This window comes from Seriola aureovittata, chromosome 15 (assembly GCF_021018895.1).
Source record: "Seriola aureovittata isolate HTS-2021-v1 ecotype China chromosome 15, ASM2101889v1, whole genome shotgun sequence".
NCBI lineage: Eukaryota > Metazoa > Chordata > Actinopteri > Carangiformes > Carangidae > Seriola > Seriola aureovittata.
Genome location: NC_079378.1, coordinates 18,173,537 through 18,185,629, shown reverse-complemented (window position 1 = coordinate 18,185,629; position 12,093 = coordinate 18,173,537). Strand labels below are relative to the sequence as shown.

At 38.8% G+C, this 12,093-nt stretch overlaps 1 protein-coding gene across 1 annotated transcript; it reads left to right on the top strand.

Annotated features, from left to right (window-relative positions):
* Positions 1-2,885: 2,885 nt before the first annotated feature.
* smfn (small fragment nuclease) lies at positions 2,886-11,772 on the top strand. The gene is made up of 7 exons (XM_056398316.1): positions 2,886-3,208; positions 4,450-4,533; positions 4,609-4,686; positions 8,096-8,207; positions 8,295-8,403; positions 9,260-9,313; positions 11,303-11,772. The coding sequence occupies exons 1-7, from the start codon at positions 2,924-2,926 to the stop codon at positions 11,433-11,435; spliced, it is 855 nt and encodes a 284-aa protein (XP_056254291.1). The 5' UTR covers positions 2,886-2,923; the 3' UTR covers positions 11,436-11,772.
* Positions 11,773-12,093: the final 321 nt, after the last annotated feature.

Below are 12,093 nucleotides of genomic sequence, written 5' to 3'. Positions count from 1 at the left end.
CCCCAAGGGTTCGTTTGGATCTCTTGGAAGGAGCCCTGCAGCAGCATTAGGCTAGACTAGTTCCCACCACTGCAGAGATCCGGCTGATGGCGGCTAATGAGGAACAAGCATTAGCCGCACTAGCCAACCAAGTCCAACAGCGGATGGATTGCTGGGGGTCCGCCAGGGAAACCGCTCGGTTGCTGACTACTCCATTGACTTTCACACTTGAGCTCGCCAAAGCAACTGGAACATGGCGGCTCAGTGTGATGCCTATCTGCTGGGTCTTGGTGAATACATCAAGGATGAGTTGGCTTCCCATGACCTCCCCTCTCCTTCGACGCCTTAAAAGAACTGTCCTCTCGGTTGGATCGGCGTATCCAGGCCGGCGTCGGGAGAAGCTTCAAGCCCAGTCTGCACGACTACCCCTCCCAAATCATTGCTCACCTCCTGGTTCCAAGTCTTTCGAGGCCAGCCCTTCGACGCGGGAGCCAGAACCCATGCAGGTGGGATGCACCAGCCTCACACCAGAGGAATGAGAACGACGACGCAAGGGGGATCTCTGCCGGTACTGCGGTCAATTTTTGAAGTTCCATGTTCCAGCATGTTTGTAGTGTCCAACCCTGCACCCTGCAGTCCTTACACATACAAGACAATAACATGTCTGAAAACATTTATTTGTGTCATTACAAAACATAAATTTACTACACATCAAAATGTCAAGAGTTTTCCTTCTAGATCAGCCGCCCGATTATTGTCTGAATCCACATAGCACCAGGTGCCATTTTCTGTCATCTCCTATATCTCAGCTGCTCTAGTCCCAATGAAGACCTTGTAGCGACATGACTGGGAGTGGAGCCAGGTTATCACGGTTAGATGGAAGTAGGTTCTCTAATGCAATGCGAAGCTGTGTATTTAAGATAGGCAGTACCTGCTACCACAACCTCTCTGGTGCATGATAAAACTGTTCAGTTAGTGATCACATTCTTTTAGTTGTGTGAACGAAAATGCGTCCTGGGCCACATTGAAGGACCACCTTCTGATGTCCTCTGCCACAGTCTAATCAGTCCCACCATTTTCATTATAAACGACAAGAGTTTTGAAAAGAGTGTTAATCCTGCTTGACAACTTAAAAGAAGATCAATCTCCATTAAAATCAGCAATATACAGTACAATAAAACATAAGGGGTAAATTGGACTTCAAACTGTGCATAGGCATAATCAGAAGAGTGAAGTGTGAAAAGATAAACTGTGATATTCACCTGCGTGAATGTGAATGGATATTGGCAGTACACCATACTATATCACACTATACTGTGAAATTCTGCTCTTAAATTACTTTACCATATCACACTCTACTTTGTGATATAATAAAGTAATTTAAGAGCAGAATTTCTCAAACGTCAACATGATTCAAGTCCAAGCAAAGTCACACATCATTGGTTTAAAGTAAAACATTTGCAGGTCTTTTTTGATTCTGTCAAGTTTAGTCTAAAGTACAGTGGCCCTGAGAGCTCAACACACTGCAACTTAAGAACACACATGCAAATAAACAAACACGCTGCAAATTCAGAAAATATCTTCATCAATTTGACAACACATGCGCTTCAAATTTACACAACACAACGGTAGTCTTTCCAGGGGACACTAAAAACTGATGAACCTGGCTGGGACTTGTTATTTAATGTCCCATTGTGACTTTTGAAGTTAAAAGTATTGAATAACAAGTGCATCCCAGTCAGAGTCATCACTTTTTTTCTTTTTAAGTTATTTTTTGCCTAATTCCAATAGCGAGAGTGAGAGAGAGACAGGAAAGTCAGGGAGAGAGAGAGAGAGAGAGAGAGAGGGGATGATATGGTGCAATTGATTAAGATGTTTTCTGAATTTGCAGCACATTTGTGTATTTGCGTGTGTTTTCTTTAGTTGCAGTGCGTTGAGTGTGCAGGACCATAGTACTAAAGTAATCCAATTAAATTAAATGAATTAAATAAAGTAAATAAATGTATTACTTGAGTCTGATTCAAGTCCTAGTCCAGTTTAATAAATGATTTATTAGATTCTGTTTTACAACATAAGCAGCTTACATGCAGCCTTTGACAAATTGAACTTAGTTTTGAACGATTACAGCTTAAGGAGACAAACTAACTAAAATCTTTTCTTAGCATTTAAAACAACAGATCGTATTAGCACACTGTTACAGCATCATGGGAGGTAGTTGTTAAAGGCTCACAAGATAACCTCACATAATATTTGATGCACTCAGCAAAGTGAAGTGAATCTGGCAGGTGTTTGCAGATCACATTGTGAACATAGACTGTTTTTGAGTTTATCCGTGTGTAAGGTACCTGTTAATAGCCAGGCTTTGGGCACTGACTCTATGATATGGTATCACTCATCTCCCTGCACCTCTCCTCCTTCTCTTCAGTACTTTGTCTCGTGTCCCCCAAACTCTTTTGTGTATTTATGCAAGTTGATTCCAAAATATCTGTTAGAGCGCAACCTTGTGTGTTGTGATTTTACCAGTTAAATATTGATGATGCAGATGATTTGACTATGCAAACAACTAGATGTGCGTACTGTGGTCGTCCAGAATCTGTTCAGCATGTGCTGTTGGAATGTAGGAGCTACAAGCAGGGAAGGAAAGCTCTGAGATCAGCATTAGTGAAGGCTAAGCTAACATGCACTGTTGGGAACCTACTTTCATCAGGGGGAATGTTCAGTCATCTAATTAAGTATCTCAAAAACACTGGATGATAAAGAATATTTAGTTGTTGTTTCCCCTGCCAATCTAACGTCACCTACTCCAGTCGGGTAGATGGCGGTAATGCATCAGAGAGCTTATTAGCAACCAACAATTAAATCAGAAGAAGAAGAAGAAGAAGAAAAGAAGAAGAAGAAGATGATTTGAAAAATTACGACAATTCAGATCGAAAGTCGGCCTAGGATGTCACTGTTTTTGCGGACCTCTGTATGGTCCCTCATTCGCTTGGAGTTTCTTTGCGGGAGTAGAAAGGTCGTTCCCCGGTCTATCGAGGCAGCGTATTATTCAAACTGCATTAGTGTTTTGCACAAAAACGTACCGTTTACCAGTGTAATATATCCATTTACTGCACCCGGATCAGGCCCCGGCATTGCTTCTAGAGTCAGCTTCGGTTTGGACGTTCAGGTGTCCAGAAGAATCATGTCGTCTACCTCGATGTCTCAGAGAATGGTTTGGGTGGACCTGGAGGCAAGTCACAAGATAAATCCCAGCTTGTAGCAGTATAGTTAACTAATCGCCCCTGTATATAGGTTTGCTAAAATTAGCTAAGGCTGCACCAAGCTAACCAGGGGTGTCGGTATAACGTTAAATAACTAACTTGTTTGTAAATGCTGCACTATGCCTTTTTAAAATATGCAACACCTGAATGTAAGTATTTACACATTTGTACATGAAGAGTCCAGCTCATAGTATATTACTTCAAGATGATGTGAATAGTCCAGAATGCAACAGCTCATGGATGAGGGAAATATCTTTATAGTCCAAGTAGTTGTCTGCTACCGAGTACCTGACTGCTCTAAGATCTTATCCTGTGTTCTTGTTTAAAAAAAAAAAATAGACACCATTAGGGAGAAATTTATATTTTATATTTTTCAGTGTCATAATAACCCCTTAGTTTAGCATTAATTTAATGGAATTCTGTTCCCCTAGCTGTCTATGTGAAGACTTAATTTCAATTTAGCCAATTAAATTTTGCATGAAGTAGGCCTATTAATGTCAATCAAACTGATCCCAGACAGCAGCTTGCTACACAAGAGCCACAGAATCTGAACAACACACATTAGATCTCCTGACTTAAGTCACAAAAAAAGTTACCATCAGCAATCGGATCTCAAATTCCTCCTCAATGCATCTTGGGTGTGTTCACCCCTGTACTTAGAGCTGGCCACTAGTGATAGGGTAACATGAGGCAGATGTAAATAGGAGGTCTGAACAGGGCCATACTTACACAGTTGGTTTCAAACATGAACACGTATCTTGTCCTGCACCATAGCTTCTTTGAATTAGTGATCAAAGCTGTTAAAACTTCACATTCTGTGGATAATTTTAGCTAATTTTTGAATGTTTTAAGTTAAAATACTGACATATAGCATCTTTTCATAATACAGATCTAATAACATATCTAATTCCAAAAAGGATGACTAGATGTGATTTTAGTTGAACTTTGCAATAAATACAGCAAGACCAGTTAACATTATTTTGTACTTGTAGACATCACACATTTGGTCCATCAACCAGCATTTATTTCACTCCTGTAGGCAACTACAGTCTCACATAAGTTCACATTTTATAACACTATATATGTGACAGCCGGTTCAAAGTTAAAGTTCTGATTGGTACAATTTTTTTTTCTTCTTACATGCTTGCTCTTCAAAATGTCTGAATGGCACAGCTAGAGAGCTAAGTCCCTGTGTATTATTTATTTTTAGATGACAGGTCTCGACATTGAGAAGGACCAGATCATTGAAATGGCATGCATTATCACAGACTCTGACCTCAACATTTTGGCTCAGGTAACATAAACTTAAACATTGGACTGCCTGTTGTCGTCTGTTGTGTAAATTAAACTCATCTGTTCTCGGTCATAGGGACCCAACTTGATAATTAACCAGCCAGATGAGTTGCTGGAAGGGATGTCGGACTGGTGTAAGGAGCATCATGGAAAGGTAAGCTGCCTAAGTAACTTATAGTGCAAGTTAAACTGCTCAAAACCAGGGTTTTTCCTGCATAGATAATTGGGAAGCGGCTGCCTCCGTCAAATTTCGTGCCCCCTCCGCCTCCCGACAAAATTCTAGTACTTGTTTTCTCTGTACTCTGTAGATTTGATGTTTGTAACTGCAATTGCAATTTTAACATCAGTTTTTATTAATCTTCCCAGATGTTCTGAAAAGCATAGGGTGAGTGGCTTTAGACGGTTTAGACGGGCCCCTGATATAAATTATTTAAGACTGTAGTATTGATAAGCTCCGTCAATATCGGTTCTGCTCTCGGTACAGGAGAAATTAAGAAAATAGTTTCCTGTTTGTTATCGGTACATAAAAGTTAGCTAGGACATTTTATTTCACCAACTCCACAATAACACAAATGGAATGAAAATCATAAATTATTCACCTTTTGATATAAATTAAAAAAGACATGTTTTAAGGTGCAGTCTGTTATCATGTACCAATCAAGATGCATCATGTTATCATGTAAATATATTTAATTTCAGCAGATTGATGTAAGAATTAGGGCTATAAGCTATTGATTACTTTAGTAATGGAATATTCTACCGATTATTCTATCGATTAATCAAGTAAGCGGACGAGAAATATTTTTCAAATAAAATGTAATACTCATTAAAGAGCAATAGAAAATATAAACAAGAGAAAAGAAAGCGGGAACAAATCGGTTTCCTTTTAAGAATAATTTACATTTTTATTGCTTAAACTGCATCTAATATTATCTTTCATCTTCTGAAAGCCTTCATCCTCCATAGAGAGCGAGCGCATGTCTGTCACAATCATGTTCAAAATGCTCTCTGTGAACTTAGCTGCTTGCTCAGTTGAACATGTAGCAGCCATACGACGCTGTGATTTTTAAGTGAGGTGAAATAATAATTATTGATATTTATTACAAGGCCTTAAATATCATACCGTCAGTTCATAAGATTCGCTAATGTACTTTTATTAACCATGTAGAAGGGTTGCCCTACACCTGCTGACGGTGCTTACTGCAGTCAGATAAACTGAATATTTTATTTTGCTTTATTGTGTGTGTGTGTGTGTGGGGGGGGGGTGCATGCTCTTGAGCAAGGAGCCATTACATACAGTGGATGTGCATTCTATCATTAACTAGCACAACTATCAATCATACCGATTGACGTTGTTAACTTCACCTCATGTCGGGTCCACTTTGTGAACTGGATGTGTAGACTGGATGCTTTCTGCTGAGATGCTGAAACATTGACATAGTGCTATTGTGTATTGAGATTTAGGTTTTTTTTTTTCAGCTTGAAATTCTCCAAACTTTAGACAGTTTCTGTCGTTTTCTCTTCCCGTCGCTTCTCGCTGTTTCCCCTCTTTCTCCATTGTCCAAACTGCTCCATGAAATCACGTCTGCTTCAACTCACGTATCAACAGTGTAAGAACTTCACATGGATTAAACAAAGCTTCGATGCAAAGAATTTACCTTGATCATTTTTTTTAATCGGGTTTCTTGAGGAATCGTTTCAGCCCTAGTAAGAATAGTGTTCAAGTATCAACCTCACATGAATCATTTTGCACAGTAAATTTCAAATATTTGACTCAGTGGCGTGTTGTCAGGGGAGGTAAGGCAAGCAGTGCCTGATACCTTAATGCTAAAAATAGACATCAATTTGAACAATACTTAAGTGGAAGCAATGTCTCTCCTTACATCTGATCTCTGAACAGCGTTCTGTCCCATTAAGGATCTGATGCCTATTTGCATTCATCATGTAATGATGCCCACTTGTGGTGGCAGCAGGGTATTGTCCCTGCAAGCTAGCTTGACTTCCAGCTGTTGTACCTATTGTTACTGATATTTTCGTGGGTGTGACTGTATCCTGTTGACAAAAGCTGGGGCTTGGAAAGCGGCGAGGGCAGCAGCCTTTTTTGGAGGTTTGTGCATTGAGGATAATCCTGGGATATTTGACAGGTCACTAACAAAGTGTGCTTGTCAAGCTATCCTTGACTCAGATTCTACGATTCTGAGATCAGTTATGATATTGCAGTGTTATGTGCAGGCGTGTGTGGAAACTAAACTCACTTAATCTTCTCTCAATACCCCATACTGCCAAAGCCAAAACAGAATTTCAGAAATTTTTCAAATTTATTAAAAAGGAAAAACTGAAATATCACATTGACATATGTATTCAGAAACTTTGCTGTGACACTTTAAATTTAGCTCAGGTTCCCCCATTTCTCTTGATCATCTTTGAAATGTTTCTACATCTTGATTCAAGTCTACCTGTGGTAAATTCAGCTGAGTGGACAGTGGCCTCCATCATTCTTACATGAAGAAGTCTGGAACATCCAGGACTCTTTCTAGACCTGGACCCCACAGACTAACTGAGACATCAGGGAGAAGAATCTTGGTAAGACAGGAGACCAAGACCCTAATGGTCACTCGAAGAACCTGATGGTCACTCTAGCTGAGCTCCAAAGATCCTGTGTGGAGATGGAGGAACTTCCAGTAGGACGACCATCACTGTAGCACTTTATGGCAGAGTGGTCAGACGAAGCCTCTCCTCTCCTCTCAGTGAAAGATATGAAAGCTGCTTGGAGTTTGCAAAAAAAAAAAAAAAAAAAACACCTAAAGGTCTCTGAGACTGTGAGAAACAAGATTCTCTGGTCTGATGAAACCAAGATTGAACTGTTTGGCCACAGTTCTAATCATCATGTCTGGAGGAAACCAAGCACCTCTCATCAATACCATCCCAATCGTGAAGGATGGCGGAGGCAGCATCAGGCTTTGGGTGTGTTTTTCAGCAGCAGGGACAGGGACACTGGTGAGGGTATAGGGAAAGACTGGCCAGAAGGTTCACCAACAGGACAATGACCCTAAGCACACAGCCAAGACAACACAGGAGTGACTTAAAGACAACTCTGTCGATGTGATTAAGTGACCAAGCCAGAGCCCCGACTTGAACCCAATCCAACATCTCTGGAGAGACCTGAAAATGGTGTCCACCCAGTGGTACCTGTTCAACCTGACAGAGCTTCAGAGGATCTGCAGAGAAGAACTGCATAAAATCCCCAAATCCAAATGTGCAAAGCTTGTGACATCAAACCCAAGAAGACTTTAGGCTGTAATCACAGCCAAACATGCTTCAACCAAATACTGAATAAAGTGTCCGAATACTTATGTCAATGTGATATTTTTTCATTTTTAATAAATTAGCAAAATTTTCTAAAATTCAATTTTAACTTTGTCATAATGGGATATTGAGTGCAGATTGATGAGGGAAAAATGAATTTGTATTATTTTAGCATAAAACTGTAACCTAGAGTAAAAAAAAATGTGTGTGAAGACTTTCTGAATGCACTATAAATAGCCAGTGTAATTGTGTCTTAGTCAGGACTGACTCAGGCGGTACGGGACAGTAAAATCACCCTGGAACAAGCAGAATATGAGTTCCTGTCCTTCGTCAGACAGCACACCCCGCCTGGACAGTGTCCCCTTGCTGGTGAGTTACCTTTTAGCACAAGCAGCAGAACTATTACTCAACTGACTTGGCTCCCATACTCATGTCTTATGATTTCTCTTCTTGCAGGGAACTCTGTGCATGCCGACAAGAGGTTCTTGGACAAGCACATGCCACAGTTTATGTACCACCTTCATTACAGAATCATTGACGTCAGCACCGTCAAGGAGATTTGCAGGCCAGTGTGTGTGTGTGTCTGAGAGTGTCTGAGAGTTCATCTGCTGTTGTGCAGAGTTGTGGAAATTTTCTCAGTTTTGACCTCTCTCAGTGCTCTGTTTTGTTCAGATGGTATTATATCCCTCTGTCTGAAAAAGTATTTGAATTTGTTGTAGAATTATTTGTAGTGTAGACCCACCTCCCACCTTGTTATATGTACCAGCATGTGTGAGACTGATATATAACGTATGCCATCTGCAAAGCATGCCAACAATGATCGGTATCGGCCGTGGATCTGCCGATCTCACTCATAGATGATCGGTGTCAGCGGGAAAAAAAAATGATCGTGGCATCCCTAACCTTCTGTATTGTCCTGTTGAGACCTGGCTTTAACATCAATCTCAGATGATCGGATCACAAGCGGACAGCGCTAAGTTCAGGTCTGAAGGCAGCCAACACACATTGAGGATGCATTTGAGATACGATCACTCAGACCACATTCAGAGGCCAACTGTACTGGTGTCCTCTGTCACTGTCTAATTAGTCCCAACATAGTTTCATAAAGAACGGAAAATATTTTAATTATTATTATTATATTATTATTATTTTAAGGGAAGTAAGACAAGAGTACACTGGAGACGAATTTTGATGCCAGGTCTGAACAGGGCCTAACATTCATCAGTTGGCATGTCAAAGGCCCAGTTGTAATATTGCATCGCTGAGTAGGTTTTGTAACTCAGTGATTGGAGTGTCTCTATTTAGTAGTACATCAAAAGAAATCAAAAATAGTATTAGCATTCTCAGTGTGACTGTACATTACAAGGTCAATGTAAAAGGAGATTGATTTGGGTTCGTTTTTGATCTCTACACACTTTCAGACGGTGGTTTCCAGAAGAATACAAGATGGTGCCTCACAAGAAAGCCAGCCACAGGTAAACAGTAAGAAAAACAGATCAATTTACAGTGGTATGCAAAGGTTTGGCCACCCCTGGGCAAATTACATATTTTGTTGAAAAGAAGTAAATACACAGCCCAAAGAATAATGAAGCCAATTTATGTGAAGAATGGAAACGTTTGACAAATTAAATTACAATATAAAGTCCATGTTAAATGTGTAATATGTATGATCGTGCTTCTTGCTCCATCTTCATAGAGGGGATCATTTCATCTGTTCGCCCCCGTCCAATTAATTAAATTATGAGGAACATAGGGAAAACAACAGTATATTATTTATATGTGCATTTATTGTTAAAATCGTTGATATCACTCAGAAAAATTCTGAATACTTGTAATACAAACAGTATGTTTTTATTTACCTATAAAAATATGAAAGCAAGGGGATACTTTATGACACATGGGTGTCAGGCTTTTTATTTTTTTAAATTTAAATTTTTTTTTTTTTTTTTTACAATTGTTAATCAACTTTATTGAAGTGTACATAACAATGACCAATGACACAACAATGAAACTACACTGTGTGTACATCACATTTATACAGTTACAAATTCAAGTAAAAATATACCAAGGGAGAAAGAAAAGAAAAGAAAAGAAAAGAAAAGAAAATAAATATTTAAATAAATGTCTTTTAAAGCTTAAATTGGTTATATGTGTGTACATTCAGATATTGAGGAAATGTATTGTTTGATATTAGCAGTCAGCTCTGGAAAATGTAGCTTTTTGCTTAAGAATTTGGATTTGTGAATATAGAATATGGTTAAAAAAAATAAGCAAATTGATCACATAAAAACTGAGAGTAGAAACTCTTGTCAAGTTCAATGATTCCAAGCAATACATTTTTCCAATATAATATAAATAGGGGATATATATGATCAGTAATAAAACGTGACATACTACTCCACAGTTGTTTTGTGTGCGGACAAAGCCAAAATAAATGAATCGTTTCTCTCAAATCTCCACAAAATGTACAGCTTACATCAATATCTTTCCTGAGTTTCTGCATGTAATCTTTAGTTGGATAGAACCTGTGAAGCATTTTGAAGGATATTTATTTGATTTTCTTGGTCAAAAAATACTTATGCGGAAATAACCAAACTTTTTCCAGACAAATATCTCCAGCATAGTAGGACCAGTAAGATATGGCAGAAGGTGCACTTGTAATATCTTGCTGAAAAGGTTGACGAATAGTCTTATTTTTATTCTTAGTGTGCCTTGAAACAGTCGTTTCAGTTACATATAACAATACAAGAAGATTGTCATTCCCTTTAAGACCTTTAAGCAGCAATTAATACCTGAGGGGACAGCATCAAATGCAATAGAGAATTTCTTTGATGAGATGGGGATTCCATAGTGTTGAATGAATTTGATATAATTATAGAGTTGACCATGTTGGTTGAATAACTGACTTAGCATAGGATATTATTATCAAACTACTTTTGGAAAAAAATAGATTTATGCTTATCAAAATATATCTATTGTTCCAGTTAAAAAACCTGTGAGGAGTGAAATTATGTTTGTAAATTTGTAAATTAAACACCAAGACAGTTTTTGGAATGAGGAAAGTTTGAGAGGAATTTTGTTAATGAGTGCGGTTTTTCCATAGGAAATAAAATAAAATTTTGTCTATTGCTTTACATATGTGAGGATCTACATAAAACAACAGTGCAGCGTATGTTAATCTAGAATCCTGCCTCTTAAAGATAGGTTGCCACTGATTAAAGTAGTGGTGTACGTCTTGGAGTTCAGGCATGGAGCCCTTCAGCGTTTAGTATGCACCTTACTGTGGAAACTGAAACCTCAGTGCCTGCTGCCACCAAGTCTTGCTGCAGGTCTTTTGCAGTCAGTCGAGGGTTTTTGACCACCTGCCTCCTCAGGACTCTGGTGGCAGCCGTTGATGGCTTCCTCTTTCTGCCACATCCAAGTAGTGTAGCCACTGTTCCTTTAACTTTGTTTTTCTCCTTCAGAGCCTTGGATGATATATGGGAGAGCATTAAAGAGCTGCAGTACTACAGAGCCAATGTCTTCAAAGCATCAACACAGGAGAAGAAGCGCAAGATTGTAGAAAATGGAGGCAGCAACAAAAGTCAACTCACATGAAGACTATGCAGCTATCAATGTTGTGCTGCTGTATTTCCTGAAGAAAGCAGTTTCATCATTCAGTGTGATTTAAGTGACTGTTTTCATTGATTTCAGTTTCTGTTCATATTTAGCTGCTCAATGATCATTTGTTCCAGTATTGTTCATAAGTTAAAAGCAGAGGTTTCATCAAAAATAGCAAGACTCTAGTAACGGTTTATTTAAAAGAAATTATTTTGTAACATGAAAATGTACTTTGGTAGTTGCAGCTTTGAATTATTTCTTTAGTCTTGAGTTACTTTAATTTTGCCTTGTTTTTAAAGTGAAACCAAATAAACTCTGGTTCCTGGGAAAACTGTCCAGATACCTTGACACTTTTATCTGCCAAACACATACTGAATGCAACAGTGTGTGGCGTATGTAGTAAATTACACACAAATATTAAGTATGTGTGCTAAATATATTGTGTGTAGAGTGTTGTGTTGATGGATGCTACTGTCCCACAGTGCAATGCAATGAAATGTGTTGTTTAACTCTGCAAGTTCTGAACAGTAGCCTTTTAAAGCTCAAGTGCAATTGCCATCTGTAAACATGTATCAAATACAGAAATATTTTTTAATCACTCTTATTACAAAATGGTACAACACAATACTTTCTTTACCTACAAACTGCCAGAACA

What these genes read in the sequence shown, in the direction of transcription:
- smfn (XM_056398316.1), top strand. Translation starts at nt 2,924, where the DNA reads ATGTCACTGTTTTTGCGGACCTCTGTATGGTCCCTCATTCGCTTGGAG. An exon ending in GTAAGGAGCATCATGGAAAG is followed by an intron (nt 4,687 to 8,095) that starts GTAAGCTGCCTA and finishes ATTGTGTCTTAG; the next exon opens with TCAGGACTGACTCAGGCGGT. An exon ending in TGGACAGTGTCCCCTTGCTG is followed by an intron (nt 8,208 to 8,294) that starts GTGAGTTACCTT and finishes CTCTTCTTGCAG; the next exon opens with GGAACTCTGTGCATGCCGAC.